The sequence below is a fragment of the Acartia tonsa genome, chromosome 4 (assembly GCF_053477335.1).
Source record: "Acartia tonsa isolate MP-2025a chromosome 4, ASM5347733v1, whole genome shotgun sequence".
NCBI lineage: Eukaryota > Metazoa > Arthropoda > Copepoda > Calanoida > Acartiidae > Acartia > Acartia tonsa.
The window spans coordinates 2,148,468-2,166,441 of NC_137263.1; the positions used below are offsets into that span (position 1 = coordinate 2,148,468).

Here is a 17,974-nt window from a genome sequence, read left to right on the forward strand (position 1 = left end):
TATTTATTGTAAAGTAGATCTAAAGCATTGTAAGATGGTTCCCTTAGCGATAAAGAAGATTTTTAAAGATAATTAAAACATCTTTCGATAAAAAAATTTATTGCGATAACATTTGATCAGATAATGATTATATAAGAAAACAATATTTTATCATATTAACCCAAAATAAACCACAAAAAAAAGACTATAAAGATGTTTAAATCACAGATTAAGCAAACATATTAAATCTTTTAAAATTCTATTTTTTAACATGTTATATTAGGACTGTAAAAAGTTTTTCTCGTATTCATTCGAATCCGGTGGATAGGAACCGGTTCTCATCCATACGAAAAAAACTATGTATAGCATCGTAAAATATCCAGCTTTCTACGAATATAAAAATGTACAATCATAAGATAAAAATCAGGTTTTTTAGACCGTGCCTTCGGCACCTCGGGGCTTAAAAAACTGGTTTTAATCTTATAATTGTACATTCTATATCCACGGAAAGCTGTTTATAATACGATGCGAGAAATAACTATTTAAATTCAAAAATATTATTTTTGAGCAAGTTTACTTTAACGCATAGAAGAAGTTATTATAAACTTTGGGGACTAATGTATAGTAAGGGGGGGGGGGGGGAGTTTTGACACATTTGCGTAAACAGTGAGTATAGGCTTTATCTTTGGATTAAAAGTCAACTTATGAAACAAAATATGCATTTTTTTCTTCAAATATGTGTATAACATTCAAAAATATGCATATTTTGTTTCATAGGTTGACTTCTAACTCTTAAAAAAAAAAATTATTTTTTAAATTTTTACCTGTACAGAGAGGACCTGGAGGCCTGCAGCTCATGAACTTGGAGGCCTATCCAAAAAAATCTTTAAACTTGGGAAAATTCATCATATAAGAATGATTTTATCCCTAATAACCTATCCTCTCAGTCCAAAGATAAAGCCTATACTCACTGTTTACGCAAATGTGTCAAAACTCCCCCCCCCCCCCCTTAACAGCCCAATATCCCCTCCCTCCCTGTTCAGTAGGACACAAAAAAGCACCAACTATAGAAAAATTAGAGAATTTGTGAAACATAAAAAAAATCCCTATTTGTTTATTTAACCCTTCGTAGAAGAGATCGTATAATTTTATTTTTTGTTTTGTTAAATTCATGGGTACATTTTAACACTTTGGTAGAACCCATTATTTTGATAGTAGACAACCAAAAACTTTAAAGACTATCATGAAAAAAAAAACACTTTTGTGATGCTTTATTTATATTAGGTTTTTGGTGTTTTTCTTACCTTCAAAATAAAGAATTCTGCCAACTTTACCAAATATTAAAAAAACCTACAAATTTTTAGTTATTAAAACATTTGTAGCTCAAATAAAACAATAAGCTAATTATCCATATTTCAAATAACAGAAAACCATAGTTTTTTTTCAAGATTATAAATAGTATTTAATCTTTGTTGTTGATAACATTAGTATAGTAGTCTCCATTTAAATGAACTCTTTGTATGTTAGAGATAATCTCTTTGCATGCTGGAAATGATCTCTTTGTATGTTTTAGATATTCTCTTTGGATGTTTCAGATATTTTTTTTGCATGCTGGAGATGATCTTTTTGAATATTTTAGATGGTTTCTATGCATGCTAAGATCTCTTTGTATGTTTTAGATGATTTCTTTGTATGTTTAAGAAAGAACTTTTATGCACGCTAAGATATCTTTGTATGTTGGAGATGATCTCTTTGCATGTTTGTGATGGTTTTTATGCATGCTAAGATCTCTTTTTACATCAAAGATGATCTCTTTGTATGTTTCCATTAGTAATCATCTCCTCTAGAGATAACCTCTTTGCATGTTGGTCTTAACAGAATTGTGTGCTCGAACTGGGCAGTGTAGCAACCTGAAAATTTATATTTTTTTTAAATTTTGAATAAAAAGCTACCTAAGTAAAACTATAAAAGCATTTTTAATAATTTATAAGAGCCCTACAAATTTAGTAAGAGGCTAAAAGGCAGGAAGAGGGTGGGCAAAATAATATTGAGAAGAAAAACAAGGCTCCCCACCACAGGTGTGTAATTGTTGAAAATTAATGTTTCAATGGGCATATCTCTGTGCATGGACCTTGTACCAACTGCTGCTCTGTCAGGCGCGTGACATTAATAGTAAGAGAAAGGGAAATGCCTTGGCTCATTAACGGGTGCAACTCATTACCATACACGGTTAGGATTTCAGACAAAGGTTGTACAATCAAAGGGTTTGTTGTCTTTCGGGCGATTAACACCGCAATTATAAGACGCGGATTATGTTTCAAGGTGCGTGGAGAGGTCTAGAACCCAAAGCGGCACAAAGCCCCCTAGTCCTTGGCTTACCTTTAATATCCACAAGAGGAGGGTATGGATCAACTATTCCCCCCCCTCCCCCCCTAGAGGTCATGGTCTTTGGGTAACCTTTAATATCAACAAAAGGAGGGTAAGGATCAACAATTCCCCCCCCCCCCCTAGAGGTCATGGTCTTTGGCTTACCTTTAATATCAACAAGAGGAGGATAAGGATCAACCATTCCCCCCCCCCCCCCCTAGAGGTTATGGTCCTTGGCTTACCTTTAATATCAACAAGAGGAGGATAAGGATCAACCATTCCCCCCCCCCCCCCTAGAGGTTATGGTCCTTGGCTTACCTTTAATATCAACAAGAGGAGGATAAGGATCAACCATTCCCCCCCCCCCCCCCCTAGAGGTTATGGTCCTTGGCTTACCTTTAATATCAACAAGAGGAGGATAAGGATCAACCATTCCCCCCCCCCCCCCCTAGAGGTTATGGTCCTTGGCTTACCTTTAATATCAACAAGAGGAGGATAAGGATCAACCATTCCCCCCCCCCCCCTAGAGGTTATGGTCCTTGGCTTACCTTTAATATCAACAAGAGGAGGATAAGGATCAACCATTCCCCCCCCCCCCCCCCCCCTAGAGGTTATGGTCCTTGGCTTACCTTTAATATCAACAAGAGGAGGATAAGGATCAACCATTCCCCCCCTCCCCCCTAGAGGTTATGGTCCTTGGCTTACCTTTAATATCAACAAGAGGAGGATAAGGATCAACCATTCCCCCCCCCCCCCCTAGAGGTCCTGGTCTTTGGCTTACCTTTAATATCAACAAGAGGAGGATAAGGATCAACTATTCCCCCCCCCCCCCCCTAGAGGTCCTGGTCTTTGAGTTACCTTTAATATCATCAAGAGGAGGATAAGGATCAACCATCCCCCCCCCCCCCTAGAGGTTATGGTCTTTGGGTTACCTTTAATATCCACAAGAGGAGGGTAAGGATCAACTATTCCCCCCCCCCCCCCCTAGAGGTCCTGGTCTTTGAGTTACCTTTAATATCATCAAGAGGAGGATAAGGATCAACCATCCCCCCCCCCCCTAGAGGTTATGGTCTTTGGGTTACCTTTAATATCCACAAGAGGAGGATAAGGATCAACTATTCCCCCCCCCCCCCTAGAGGTCATGGTCCTTGGCTTACCTTTAATATCAACAAAAGGAGGGTAAGGATCAACAATTCCCCCCCCCCCCCCTAGAGGTCATGGTCTTTGGCTTACCTTTAATATCAACAAGAGGAGGATAAGGATCAACTATTCCCCCCCCCCCCCCTAGAGGTCCTGGTCTTTGAGTTACCTTTAATATCATCAAGAGGAGGATAAGGATCAACCATCCCCCCCCCCCCCCCCTAGAGGTTATGGTCTTTGGGTTACCTTTAATATCCACAAGAGGAGGGTAAGGATCAACTATTCCCCCCCCCCCCCCCCTAGAGGTCCTGGTCTTTGAGTTACCTTTAATATCATCAAGAGGAGGATAAGGATCAACCATCCCCCCCCCCCCTAGAGGTTATGGTCTTTGGGTTACCTTTAATATCAACAAGAGGAGGGTAAGGATCAACTATTCCCTTCTCACCAAGGTCCTTCAATGCCATCAAGTATCTGAACAATATAAAAATCATTTAAACAAAAAACTTTTTTTGTGAAGACTTTCTTATGAGCATAGTTATAACAAAAAAAAGGGGGGGGGGGGTAAATGCAACAATCTCGTAATCAATGATTAAATAGCACTTAAATTCGAATTTCGATCTGAAATTTTTCATGAGTAATCCTTGGTAGGTCTATTTTCCCAAAATCGAACAAAAAGTTGGAAAAGTAACGTCTGGCGGCTGTTTAGCCGTTTCTTACCTATTTTCAGGGCAAATTCATCATTAATTACGTAGGAATAAACTTTTTAAAACACATTTTGGGTTTAATTAATGTTAAATGATAGCAATAAGCATTTTTTAAATTTCTAGTACCAACAGCTACCGGCTAGAACCGTTTGATAAGGTTTTTGAGCGACAAAAACTATTATGTGGAGAGAGGTTTCGTGACTAATTTGCTCTTAAGATAGCCAAGAAATGGCAAAACGGCTGAGCCACCAAATGTTAGCCGTTACTTTTCCAACTTTTTGTTTGATTTAGGGAAAATAGAACTACTAAGGATTGTTCATGCAAAATTTCAGGACGAAATTCGAATTCTAAGTGCTATTTAATCATTGATTACGAGATGGTTGCATTAACCGCCCCCCCCCCCCCTTAGGAAAATCTACAACTAATCTGAAATAGCCAAGATCAAACAGTGTACAGAAAGCAACCTGCTAGAGAAAACACGTGAAAAAAAATCGCATTTATGAGCGCTGCGGAATTGATCTGCACTATTTAAAATTCATTGTAGGCCATTTTGTGTCAATTAAAAAGATGTGCGTAAAAAAGTTTTGCCATTTGGCAGCATACAATGTCTATGGTTTAAAAGAATATACGGTTACATCAATATATTTGAACACGTAGATACAACTAATCGTCAATTAAATTATCGCATCGTATTAAAGACAGCCTATGGCCCCTCGGATCTAACAAATTTCGTTATCTTATAGTTTTTGTCTTAATAATTGTAAGTCTTTAATACGATGCTATACATGATTTTTCTGTGATGACTGAGAACCGTTTCTAATCAAGTAGAAATTAATCGGTTTCGAAGCCATACTGGAAAGTTTCGTACCTGGATTCGCCTATCCTATCCAGCCAGCGCCTACAGAAAGCCAGAGTGCCGAAGTTCTTGTTGATTACGTTCAACAGCTGTTTAGACTTTTGCAAACGTAACGGAATGTGGCCTGCATCGAAATTCTTCATGTAGTGGCTACACTCCATGTCCTCGTGTACAAAGCCCTTTCCTGGCAACATTCAAAACTTTCAAACAATTGTAAAACCAGGTTAAAAACTTCGAGAACTAATATTGACTTTGATTGATTGGATTATAAAGTTGAGTGTATAATCGTTTCAATCACTAATTGTAATCAACAGAAGAGGTAATTTTGTGTATCATTATTGGGGATGTACATAAATTTATCGTCCATTGTCTTATCCCTTTAGATCCCTGGGTAAAACAAAGGGAGAGAGGGAACATTATAAATTATACTAGTCCCCAAAGTTTTATAAAACGATCTCTTATTTGTTGGCTTGATTAATTGGTACAACTTATCAGTGTCCAAACTTTTAAACCAATAATTTGGTCTACAGAAGGGATAATCAACGGGGATGTACATTAATATATCTCTGATACAAGTATTGTTTGAAAATAATTCCTGTAGATCCAAAAGTTTCGATAGCATAGAACTCGTTCTCCTCCATACGAACAGTTTCACCACCTAACAACAAATATTAGTTTAGCTTTAGTCCGCTGGGGATCGCTAATCAAACATTATTAATTTATCATGATGATTTCGGGTGTAAGACTTAATTGTAAAGATTATAACAATATGCCTAAACGTCCTAGGAATCAATATTGATAAAATGAAGAGAATGGTTTTAATATCACATAGTAAAATATTATCAAATGTGTAAAAAAATCCCTAATGCTTTTAAAATTTAATAGGAATTTTCTTGTCAGGTTTGAAAAAGAATTCTAACACCAATGTCTTCATTACAGAATTACGGAAGGCAGACCAACCCTGAATATATGCTTCGGCGTTCTCCGCAGGCAAGGGGGCCGAGCGCCGTATTTTTTCAGTATGGCTGAGAAATGGTTCTAATCCAACGGATATTAATCGGTTTCAAAGACATACTGGAAAACATAATCAAATTAAATAGTAAAAAAACCTACTCGCCTTCAAAAGTGAATCGGACATTTCATGTCAGGTTTGAAAAAGATAGAACAATTCTAACATGTCTAAATTAACGATATACGTAATGCGGACTTACCCTAAATGTAGAAAAGCTTTGTATTAAAATATATTTACCTTTAATAATTGGAACAGTTTTGCCTGAATGAATCTGATATGGAGAAATAGAGTGACCGTTCAAATTCCGGATGGATTTAACCTAAATTAAGAAATCTGCCATTAAAAGATGTTCTTATGAATTTATCTCATAAATAAAAATAAATAATCGTTCTAGTTTTAGATGGTATTAATATTTCAATATAAAACGACAAGAAAAAGGCCTAAAAATAATCTGTATAGCTATTTCTCAGAAGTGTAAAGTTATCTCTCAGTGCACATAAATGAGCGAAAAAGGCTTATTTTACGCCTGTTTCCTTCAGATTATTTTTCTTGTAAACCATTAAATCTTGACTTGAACCAATCAATGTGATAATGAAATACATAATTAAAGTTAAGTATTGACCTGATAAGTTTTTCCATCCAGTTCAATTTCATGGGACTCCATAACCTCCTGAAAAACAAATAGTCAGAGTTTTTTAACAGGGAAGTTTTGAATGTTGTTGAGGCATATGAAAAGTAGGTAGGTATTAACCTGTGTATAAATAAAGTTAATTTAGAATAGACTTACATACAAGGTAATTTAATTATTGATTGGGATGTATGGGGGGGGGGGGGGGGGTTGTGGGTAGAAAATCCGCTGAGGAAAGGATTGAGGACTTACTTTTGTACATGTACATTGTAATGTACAAACCCCTAAAACTTGTTTATACACAATTCTTTTTAAGATCCCTGGAATAGCTTAAATGTTGCATACGCAAGAAAATATGTCTAAGGCTAGTTTCACTCTGTTTTAAAATAATGATATGTTTGCGCGAAACGTGAAAACAACAACAGACTATAATACACATAAAACTGCTACTGCACCTGAATGGCTGCACCAATATCACAGAGGCTGACGTCGATGCCGGCATTCTTGATGCCCGCCTCCGTCGCCTCCTGCACCGCCTTCTTCAACGGGTCAAACTTCTCGTTGAACGTCATCGTCCACGCGCAGTCGATTATACGACCCTGCAACAGTGGATTTGTTATTACTTGGAGCTGGACGCAGAATGATTTTTTCATGTACTTTAATAAAGTGATGCTTGCAGCTGACTAAAAAAATCCATCTCTCCCCTTCTACTGGATGAAGAACGAACTGACTAATAAATTATGTCTATGATAGCAACCAAACCAAAATTTTTCTTCTGTAATGATTTCCACGTATGTATTCTATATCCATTGCAACAAAGGGGTAGATCAATGAGAGTAGTTGTAACATATATAAACATAAAGTTTACTTGATTAAAATCAGGGGTGTATGTTTAACCCCCCCCCCCCCCATCCAAATATTCACCCCTAATTAAAATACGATTTAAAAAAATTAATAAAAGTATTGTACTGTTATTTTAGTTGATAAGTAATAATTTTATTCAGGTTTTGCAACAGCCAACCCAGGTTATGAAAGTACCAAACCATGTTTAAAATTATGTGAATATGTGTTATTATTTTTTATGCTTATGTTGAAATATATCTGTATTTATTAATACCTTAATATGCGTTCCAAAGTCCATTTTGACCACATCATCGTATTCTAAACAAAATATTTTCTTTTCATTTAATTCTATAGCTTTTTATTATAATTCATGATATATATAAATTAGAAAAGGCATATCATAAGGGATAATACAAAGGCCGATAAATTGATGTACATCCAAAATTACCCCTTCTGTGGATTACAATTAATGGTTGAAACGTTTGGACACTTAACAAAATGAACCAACGAATCAAGACTTAATCAAAGTCCCTAAAGTTGCTGAGCCAACGAATAAGAAAACGTTATATTAAAACTTTGGGGACTAAAGCAATGAACATTGTCCCCTTCCTCCCTGGAAAAATCGTAATGTTACCTTGTTGTACATTTGGCAGTTTCCTCCCCCCTCCCTCCCCCCACTTAATTTAGAAATAAATTGAAAATAAAGGGCAGGTAAAGGCATGGCAAATTTACAATAGTCCCCAAAGTTTTCTAAAAACATTCTTATTTGTTGGCCTACCAACTTTTGTGACTTTTATTGAATTTTGATTGGTTGGTTCATTAGATTGAGTATCCAAACGTTTCAACCACTAAGTATGATATACAAAAGGGGTAATTTTGTGTACCATCATTAGAGCTGTACATAAATTTTACGAGAATTGTCTTATCCCTTTAGATCCCTGCTTGTTTGTTTAACTTACCTAGGACAGTTTCATCACCAGCATTAGGCGTGTAATGAGCGGCCACATGATTTCTGGAGCAACCTGTAGGAAACGCCAGTCCAGCCTCTAAACCATTCTCTTTTATCAACCGTCTAAAAATTTGAATTTGATTTTAAAATACATTTTTACATAAGGATAAGGATGATAACATCCATAAATGCATTCAATATACAACATTACTTGTAAATCTGGACAAAATGATATTTTTTTCTTAAGATTACTTAAAATACTACCTAATGGATATATTATTACTTGAATGTTGCACCAGATTTTTATGAACTCTAATAAATTAATAATTGCAGCTGGCTAAAATAATGATACCTCCGAACCACCCACTTTACCCTCCCATGCTACTGGATGAACGAACTGACCAATATAAGCAAGCTAAATTGACGACATATTTTGCCGTCAATATATCCACGTATGTCGTATACCCTATTATATATCCATTAGGTTAAAAATCAACATTCAACAAGTTATGAATGAAGGTACGATATTTCTGGTATGAATATTATGGAGTCAATACGCTTTCAAACTCTTCACCATAATAGGTTTTAAATAGACAGAACTATTCTAACACATGAATTACCTGGCAGTGTTTTCAAGCTCTTCACAAATATCAATCATCTTCATGCCTGGCTTCACCCATCTCTGTATGTATTGTCGTGTTTGTCTGTGTGCCTCTGCAGCCTAGCAATATACAGAGTTATAGCTTTCATATGACAGGTGTCACACATATCTATATATATTTGTCTGTATGTCTTGTCAGCCTTGCAATATACAGAGTTATAACTTTCATATGACAGGTGTCACACACATCTAAATATATTTGTCTGTGTGCCTCAGCAGCCTAGCAATATACAGAGTTATATCTTTTATATGACAGGTGTCACACACATCTAAATATATTTGTCTGTGTGCCTCAGCAGCCTAGCAATATACAGAGTTATATCTTTTATATGACAGGTGTCACACACATCTATATATATTTGTCTGTATGTCTTAGCAGCCTAGCAATATACAGAGTTATAGCTTTCATATGACAGGTGTCACACACTTCTATATATATTTGTCTGTGTGCCTCGGCAGCCTAGCAATATACAGAGTTATATCTTTTATATGACAGGTGTCACACACATCTATATATATTTGTCTGTGTGCCTTGGCAGCCTAGCAATATACAGAGTTATAGCTTTCATATGACAGGTGTCACACACATCTATATATATTTGTCTGTGTGCTTCGGCAGCCTAGCAATAAACAGAGTTATAGCTTTTATATTACAGGTGTCACACATCTCTGTATGTATTGTCGAGTTTGTCTGTGTGCCTCTGCAGCCTACCGATATATTGATTGATTAGCTATAGTTTCTAAGGATTAAGACTGTAGTTAAAGTAGGTTGAGACACTTAAGTAAAGCCACTGGAGCCAGCGAAAGCTCCAAGTTTAAGCACATTACGACTTGACTTGCTATCTAATGAGAGCTCTTCAGTATTACCTCATCCTCGCAGGGTATGGCAGGTGTCCCAAATTAAATCACCATAATAAATGACGCTCTCCTCAGGTGGTCATGGAACAAGGGTAGTATTGATATTATGTACTTGACTTTTGACAAAAGTAAACGAACTTACTCAAAAATCCCTCTTCTTACACAACCATGGGGCAGTTGGGTGATTTAATTCTATTTTATATATCTATCTCACTATCTTTAATCTATCTATAGCTTTGTCTATATTATATCTATATATCTATCATCTATCTATCTATCTGTAATCTATCTATACATAATACCTCTGTCTATGTATCTATCTATCTATCTATCTATTATACCTGTCTAACTTCATCATCCATATCTATCTGTAATCTATCTATAGCTCTGTCTATCTATCTATTATACCTGTCTAACTTCATCATACATATCTATCTGTAATCTATCCATAGCTCTGTCTATCTATCTATCTATTATACCTGTCTAACTTCATCATACATATCTATCTGTAATCTATCCATACCTCTGTCTATCTATTTATCTATTATACCTGTCTAACTTCATCATACATATCTATCTGTAATCTATCTATAGCTCTGTCTATTTATCTATTATACCTGTCTAACTTCATCATACATATCTATCTGTAATCTATCTATAGCTCTGGCCTCTTCACTGCCGTATCTCGCTTTTGCCTGAAAAAAATAACAAGGATGAAAACATAAGTAAAAGTGAAGCACAAATTAAGATAAACACAGGGGTGTATATTCTGCATGAGATCCCCGGCTCAGGGGGGGGGGGGGGGGAAATAAAAAATAAGTGGTTGGAGGGGAAAAAAATGTAAAAATTAAGAAAACTGAAAACATTTTTTCCATTTCGCCCCCCTCCTTGGTTAAAAAAAACTAAGAAAATGTGTGGTAGGAGGGATAAAATAAATAAAATATAGAGTTCTTTAAATATTTTTCTATTTCCCCCCCTACTTTTTAAGAAAAATCTAGGGGGGAAAAAAATAAAAAATTTTGTAGCAGGGGAAAAAAAATAAATCTTGTGCAGAATATACACCCCTGGATAAACATGAAAAGGTATATATGATACCTAGAAAAATAGTTGAGGTAAGGTTTGGTTATATCAGGTAAAACTTAGGGACCCGTAAGGTTAACGCTTTCCGCAGGGGGTTAGACATAAGAAAAAAACTCCACTCGACGCCCTTACTTTCAATTTACTACAAAAATAATAAGGTGGAGGGGGTACTTTACGGGAAAGCACCGAGACAACTAACCTTTAAATCATCATTAACAATAGGATGTTCCATAATCTGCCCAACAGGAAACCCACCGTTCGGGAACAGCTCACAAATCGGCACTGTCGGCGGGTCTGTTTGAGTCTTGGCGGCCTTAACTTCCCCACCTCCTCCGCCGGCATCTTTCTTCTTTTTGTTTTTCTTTTTCTTAGCAGCGGCGGTTTGTTCACCACCTTCAGCGGTTGACGGCTCCTTGTCGCCGTTTTCTACAGCGGCGGCTGCAACTTCGCCGTTTTGTTCACCGTTTGTTACGGCGGTTTCGTTGTCACCGCCATTTTCAATGTTCTCGCCGCCGCCGCCACCGCCATCCTTCTTCTTTTTCTTGTTCTTTTTTTTCTTCTTTGCTTGTGTGTCTTCTGTACAAGTATGTATTATTTTAATACCAATTCATAATTAAACAAGGATGACATTCATAAAAGCGAAGCTATGAAATGAGGATTAAGAACACGCGAACATTTACTTTTGTAGAGTGTCAGAACTTAATAGGCAGAACATTAATTTGTAAGTCTAACCCAAATTGTACCTTTTATCATAGGAATCATTATTTCAATGATCAGACAGATAGGATCATCATATATACAAAGAAGTATAAAAAAGCAAGTTTTAAATGGACTTACGGAGTATCTAATATGGAGTTGCAAGGCTTCCAAATCGTACCTAATGAATCATTGTGCAAAGTTTGATATCGATAGGGCATAAACGAAAAAGCTAAACGTTAAGGACGGACCAACCCTATCTATAGAAAAGCTTCGCTTTCAAAAAGGATGCATCTGAATTAGTTTATTAAAATAATTGATAAAGAAACAAGAAAATCTTAAGTTGAGATTGCATGAACGAACGAAAGCAAGTGATATACAAGGAGAATGGATGTAGAATATTTGTGGATATTATGACAGGGGGAAAAGTTGTCGTTAATCTATAGGAGGGTATGGGGTAGTTTTGCACTTAATAATTTCTAAGTTAGGTCAGGTTAGGTTATTAGGGTACTAGGCACAGGCAGCAACTCATTGTAATCAATGCTCAACAGGTTCTTTGTGTAAAAATTCAAATATTTAAGCCTTCTGCCCATGATAACAGCAAAGTTTTAACTAGGGTTGGCAATCAGGATCCGGAATCCGCCCAATTTTTGGCCAGTTTTGGAATCCGAATCCGGAATCCGTTTTTTATTAGGGGATTCCGGATTCTTAATTGGTAGGCTAAAATTAACGTCTTAATATGAAAAACAGGGAGGGAGAGGACATTTGGCTGTTAATTTCACTAGCCCCCAAAGTTTTATAATAACGTTTTCTTATTCGTTGGCTTAACAACTTTGGAGACTTTTATTGAATTTTTATCGGTTGGGTCCAAACGTTTCGTCTAATTGTAACTATTAAAGGGGTAATTTTGTGCACATCATTGTGGATGTACATGAATTAATCGGCCATTGTCTTATCCCTTTAAATTCCTGATAAAATATTAAAAAAATACATTCCTGATTTAATGTCTAGATTTTCAGTGGCTTCAATAAGTTTGTTTTCTAACTCATTTTTTTCACTTACTTCAGTCATTTTTATTTTTTATATCAACTAAAAATAAGATCTGCAAAAAATTCTAGACATTTTATATTTTTCACTCTTTTGTAAACAGTTTAAATGACAATAATATTTATATTCTTTAAGAGACATATTTAGATATTTAAAGAGAAGATTTGATTTTAAGTTATTTTTACTAATTAATTGAAATAGGTTTTTTACTTTAGAATTGATTTTAAAATTCATGCAAAGAAAATTAATTTGAATAATATTGAATAATAATTTCATAAAATAATGAAAAATCACAATTTTGATACAAAACCATAATATATTAAAATTAATATTTTTACAAATATCTTTCTTATTTTGTTTTAACAATTCACTGTTTGGGCTGAAACAAAAATAATGAACAGCCGAAAACGGGTATAAAAGCCGCCGACAGCGGCGGTAGTTGCATTTGCCACCGTTTTCCAATATCACGTTGTCAAATTCTTCACTTGATTCTATTATTGTAATAATCAGCTGTTTTGGCCTCCGCAAAAAGCTGGTTACTTTTTGGGCCGGCCGCTGACCCGATCGATGTTGTCGTTGGAGACCTGGTCCATGGCCTGCCACAGCTTGCGCTCGAACAGGCGGCCCGTGTCTGTGAAGCCCTGCCGGGTCTTGCCAAAGGAGTTGGGTCCACTCGAGGTTATGGTGTCCCGACCTACGTTGCGCATACGTATTCTGCAATAAGAGAACTGACCATGAAACACAAAAAATATGCAATTTTACAAATATTTTTAACAAAATGACATTTGAGTTGGTTATTTCTTTCATCAAACAAGCATGAAAATTTGAATTATTAAAACTACTATTACTACTAGCGCCATCGCGGCGGTAGCGGCGAAAATGTGCACTAACAATTTTGCAACCGCCAACATTTATATAACAAATGTTAGCGGGGGCGAGACTTGTAACTAGTTGTCTGGCTAAGTGTTGCATGTTAACAAAGAGTGTTTTATACCTTGCTTCCTCAGGCATCTCTTCCTCTTCGTCGCTAGAGTCCGCGTTGAACACCGTCGCCAACTTTGACTTGGCTGCCGTGTTAACCTTCCCAAGGTTCATCTTGAGCGCGTTAGCGGCTGCTGGCTTTTTGCCCGCCGTAGAAGGCGGGGGGTTACCTAATTTATTGCCACTAGAAAAGGATGAGGGTGGCGGAATGGTTGGCGGTTTGGCGGCGGTCGCCGCCATTCCAGGCGGGGGCGGCGGCAGGTGTGCAGGCATTGGCGGTGGAGGAATTACGCCAAATGGGGGCGGAGGAACTAAACCTAAGGGAGGAGGCACTACCGAAGCACCCATCTGCGGCGGTACTGATCCCATTGGGGGCGGCGGTATTACGCCACCGACCCCTGCAAACGAAGGAGGGGGCGGAGGTAGACTGCGATGTTGCCCCCCTCCTCCCCCTAAACTGCTGCCGTAGCTGTCTGACTTAGATGACGACCGGTCGTTATCACTCCGTCTGCGGTCATTGTTCTTATTATGCTTGTCACGCGACCGGGAGCGACTTCGGCTGGAGCTGGAACGGCGCCGCGATGACCGGTGTGAGGAGCGGGACCGTGATGACCGCCGGCGATGGCGGTTGTTTTGTCTTTGTCTATCCCGACTTCTGCTTCGGCTGCGACTGCTTGAACTACTAGAACTTGAAGAACTACTTCGCCTAGACAAATAAAAGAGATTTATAGCAAGATAAAGTTAAATAAGTCATCCTTATATGAAGGTTGCAAGATGTTTGTCTGTCTGCCAAATTTTTTTTATACATATAACATTTATTTACATAGAAAAGATTTTACCTTCTTTGTGGGAGGATATATCTAACCTCTCGAGAAAAATTGCCTAGGAAACATTACCCAACCTTCCTATGTTTTTTCCTTTTATGTAACTAATTTGAAAAAAAAATTTCTTAGGGCTTAGCAGTAGGTCCCAGAATATTATTTTACTAATTTGAAATTAACAAACCTACCTTCTCCTACTATCTCTACTCCGTGACCGTTTTCTTTGGCGGCGCCTTTCAGAACTGCGTGTGCGTGACCGTCGCTGCCTCCCGGAGGACCGGGAACGAGATCTACGGCGGTCACGGCGTGGCGGAGAATCATCCGAATACCGCCGACGCCCACCGCCACTGCTTGTTGGCATTTTGTTGACTTTTTTCCACTTTTAATTAGGTGTTATTTTTTGTTACATATATCTGAAAGAAAGGTCAAGATATGGAGCTTTTTCATTGCTGTCAATATTTTTACAAAATTGGACTTCTCCATCTAATGTCAAATGTTTTTTTAATATGTACTATTTACTAACTCTCAAATCTTTTGTTTTTGGTCTAAACCTCTTCTGATAAATTCTTAACATTTTTTGTGATTTTAATACTTTTTATATACAATAATACAATTACAAAACATTACAATATCAAATCTTACGGGCTTTTCTATTTTCTGACATTGTTTATTTACAAAATTGTGTTTTTGTGGTATTACAAAAAGACCCCAATATTATAAAATATTGCAATTTCCCTATTACACAAAAAAATCTTATCAAAGGCTTAAAAAGGGCCTTCTACTAAAAAACATTTCTTATTAAAAAGCTTATAAAAAGGGTTCATATTTAAATAAAATAAATTAGACTTTTACAATATTGAATTAAATATCAAGTCAACACAAAACAATAAAAAAGAAACATGCTTATAATTGATGGTTGTCTATCTATCTAGTCATTTACATCTTTAAAATATTAAGGGAGGGGGGGGGGGGGATATTTTCTAGCTTGGCGCAATATTACGCCAAGTCTAACCCAATCCCCCCCTCACAACATGAAGTTATCATAAATATTCCAGTATGGCTTCGAAACCGATAAATGTCCGCTGGATTAGAACTGGTTCTCAGCCATACTGAAATTACAGACAAATTTCCACTAAAAAAATAGTTTTGATCTTATAATTTTTCATCTTAATATGAGCGGAAAGTTTTCTATAAAACTATGCGGTAAATAAATATGCAGATATGACAACCAACAATAAATGCCAATAATATGTAAACATTAAACAAAACAACACGGGGTTTCATTAGTTTTTGGATGGGGTCTGCTGGGGGGTGGACGAAACATGGTTCAGGACTGGACAGGACGGGCGTATGGGTGACGGGTTTGAGTCTTGTACTGCTAGCTGCAGAGTCATTTACTCTGCCTTCACGGTCTGGGGAGCCTCAGCCAAACCTTTCACCTGAAATAAAAAAAAATATTAACATTAGGAATCAAATCATAAAAAGATTTTTTGTTTATCAATTGAAACCTTGCTAACCGATTACGTCTTTCATTTAAGGAAGCTTCGAGATGGCTAAATGAATCAATATTTAAAAGGAAGTCATGGGATGGTTTTAGGCTATTTTTGCTACCTCAATCAGCCTTCAAATACAGAGCCTTTAAATGTTTAATACTTAAACAAGCATCAACAAATCAAATTGATTCTTTGCAACAGGCGCGTTTTTGCGTTGGCTAGTGGTTAGGCAAACTGCGATATTAAACTTGTACCCACCTTGAGTTTTTCAGCGGTCTTGAGAAACTGCGGCAGCTGATCCTGGGCAACATTCACCTCGCCGGCGTACATAAACTCAAGGATGGCCGTCAAATGCTGAAATCAATTACAACAAGATTAGTTTCTATCATATTTTGAAAAGCAGTAAGATTTTGATGGTGGATTCAAACTTGCAGTGCTTAAACTTTTCAACCAATAGTATTGATACAATATATTAAGTTGTTTCTAATTAAGACTCACCTGAAATGGTACATCCTTAAGAATGATAATGGGGTGCTTGGCGGGGTTTTCTTCCAACAGGTTCTGAAACATAAATGAAGTTATAAAGAAATTGTTTTAGAATTTGTACAGGTACTTATCAAAGTAATCTTGGATAAAGATTACTCATTAATTTCAGTACCCCAAACTCAAAATAATTAGTTTTGATCCTTCCCATATGCCTTTAAGAAAATTCACTGTAAAGAACAATACAAACGCAGTCCTTACACTTGTATACATTCTCGGGATAACTGAGTCTCTGTCACGTCACAGCAGGACAATAACCAAACGAGTGACAACACTCTACAATTGTGACCATCTAGACGACGAACTACCTTGAAGTATGGAGAACATGCGGACAGGATCATTTTGTGCGCCTTCGTGCTCTGACCGTCGCAAGCAATGGTAACGTCGGTAAAAGATTTCTCATCCCTATAAAAAAATATTTTAAAGTATTTAAATTAATTTTGAACTAAGACAAATCAACCTAACACAAATTACAAACTACATTATATTTCCCTTTGTCAGTCCGTCAAGTCTTTAGTCAGAATACTATGGGCGAAATGTGATTTTCTCGGCTGCAATTAGAGATAGACAGTTATAATTATCAGTGAATATTCCTATGAATTATACGCATTTAACCACGTACATGGTTTTGTCCGTCTGTCTGTCGGTCTTTCCTCAATAAATGTAAACATTATTTTTTAAGGTTTCGATATTATCTCTCTCTTTTTTACATTTAAAGAACCTAACATCTGCTCTATAACTTAACTTTGTCTGTTGTCCCTTTCATTAATTTCTTACCTGAGATGTTTAAAGCTGGCAACCATGTTAGTTTGGAAATCATTCCATCTGAGGCAGAATTGTTGCTGATCATCCATTTTTGGTTTATGTGTCTTAATTTCTGAAAATTTTCAACTTAATACACAAATTACGCTAAAAATAAATGTCTTAAAGAAGTCTATTAGACATTTACTACAATGTGCCTGGTTATGTAAACTTATTAGTTGTTTTGCCCTTAGCCTCTAGGGGAAGAACGATAGAAGTCGAAAAATAGCCAAAAATAGCCAAAATTGTCAAACTTTTCTAAAAGTACACCAATTTGTCCAGTATTTTTAGCACTACCAGACAAAGGTCTTGCAATGCAATCAAAGGGTAGTTTGTCGTTGTATTTTTGAAATTAATATATTTTAAAAATTAATGAATATAAACATATATAATTAAAAAACTCGAATTTTATTTTTTCATAATTAAAAACAGCAAATCTACAAATAAAACAAAATGAAAATTTAAAAAAAATTGCAATAGTAAAAATTATTCACTAATTTATTAGTAAAGTACTA

General features: G+C 36.5%; 2 protein-coding genes across 7 annotated transcripts; both read right to left on the minus strand.

Annotated features, from left to right (window-relative positions):
• Nucleotides 1-1,158: 1,158 nt before the first annotated feature.
• und (methionyl aminopeptidase und) lies at nt 1,159-11,839 on the minus strand. Its single transcript, XM_080159489.1, has 13 exons — nt 11,821-11,839; nt 11,277-11,653; nt 10,615-10,692; nt 9,099-9,199; nt 8,489-8,601; nt 7,804-7,847; nt 7,142-7,285; nt 6,681-6,728; nt 6,296-6,377; nt 5,639-5,704; nt 5,059-5,227; nt 3,884-3,957; nt 1,159-1,889 (listed from the first exon to the last, which is right to left on the minus strand). Exons 1-13 carry the CDS (start codon nt 11,837-11,839, stop codon nt 1,807-1,809), a joined length of 1,398 nt encoding a protein of 465 aa, XP_080015615.1. The 3' UTR covers nt 1,159-1,806.
• A 1,035-nt stretch (nt 11,840-12,874) lies between these two features.
• On the minus strand, nt 12,875-17,546 carry LOC145315658 (longitudinals lacking protein-like). Of its 6 annotated transcripts, none has more exons than XM_080155659.1 (6): nt 17,436-17,546; nt 16,967-17,063; nt 16,614-16,676; nt 16,374-16,469; nt 15,856-16,061; nt 15,035-15,524 (listed from the first exon to the last, which is right to left on the minus strand). In XM_080155659.1, exons 1-5 carry the CDS (start codon nt 17,510-17,512, stop codon nt 16,017-16,019), a joined length of 378 nt encoding a protein of 125 aa, XP_080011785.1. In that variant the 5' UTR covers nt 17,513-17,546; the 3' UTR covers nt 15,035-15,524; nt 15,856-16,016. The 6 variants fall into 6 exon arrangements, with proteins under 6 accessions (XP_080011781.1, XP_080011783.1, XP_080011782.1 ...); XM_080155658.1 differs by having other exon boundaries at nt 15,852-16,061; XM_080155660.1 differs by having other exon boundaries at nt 15,035-15,542; nt 15,852-16,061.
• Between the last annotated feature and the right edge of the window lie 428 nt (nt 17,547-17,974).

What these genes read in the sequence shown, in the direction of transcription:
- LOC145315658 (XM_080155655.1), bottom strand. Translation starts at nt 14,983, where the DNA reads ATGCCAACAAGCAGTGGCGGTGGGCGTCGGCGGTATTCGGATGATTCT. An exon ending in AGTAGAGATAGTAGGAGAAG is followed by an intron (nt 14,508 to 14,810) that starts GTAGGTTTGTTA and finishes TTATTTGTCTAG; the next exon opens with GCGAAGTAGTTCTTCAAGTT. An exon ending in GAGATGCCTGAGGAAGCAAG is followed by an intron (nt 13,535 to 13,814) that starts GTATAAAACACT and finishes CTCTTATTGCAG; the next exon opens with AATACGTATGCGCAACGTAG.
- und (XM_080159489.1), bottom strand. An exon ending in TGGTGATGAAACTGTCCTAG is followed by an intron (nt 7,848 to 8,488) that starts GTAAGTTAAACA and finishes TATTTTGTTTAG; the next exon opens with AATACGATGATGTGGTCAAA. An exon ending in AACTGTTCCAATTATTAAAG is followed by an intron (nt 5,705 to 6,295) that starts GTAAATATATTT and finishes ATTTGTTGTTAG; the next exon opens with GTGGTGAAACTGTTCGTATG.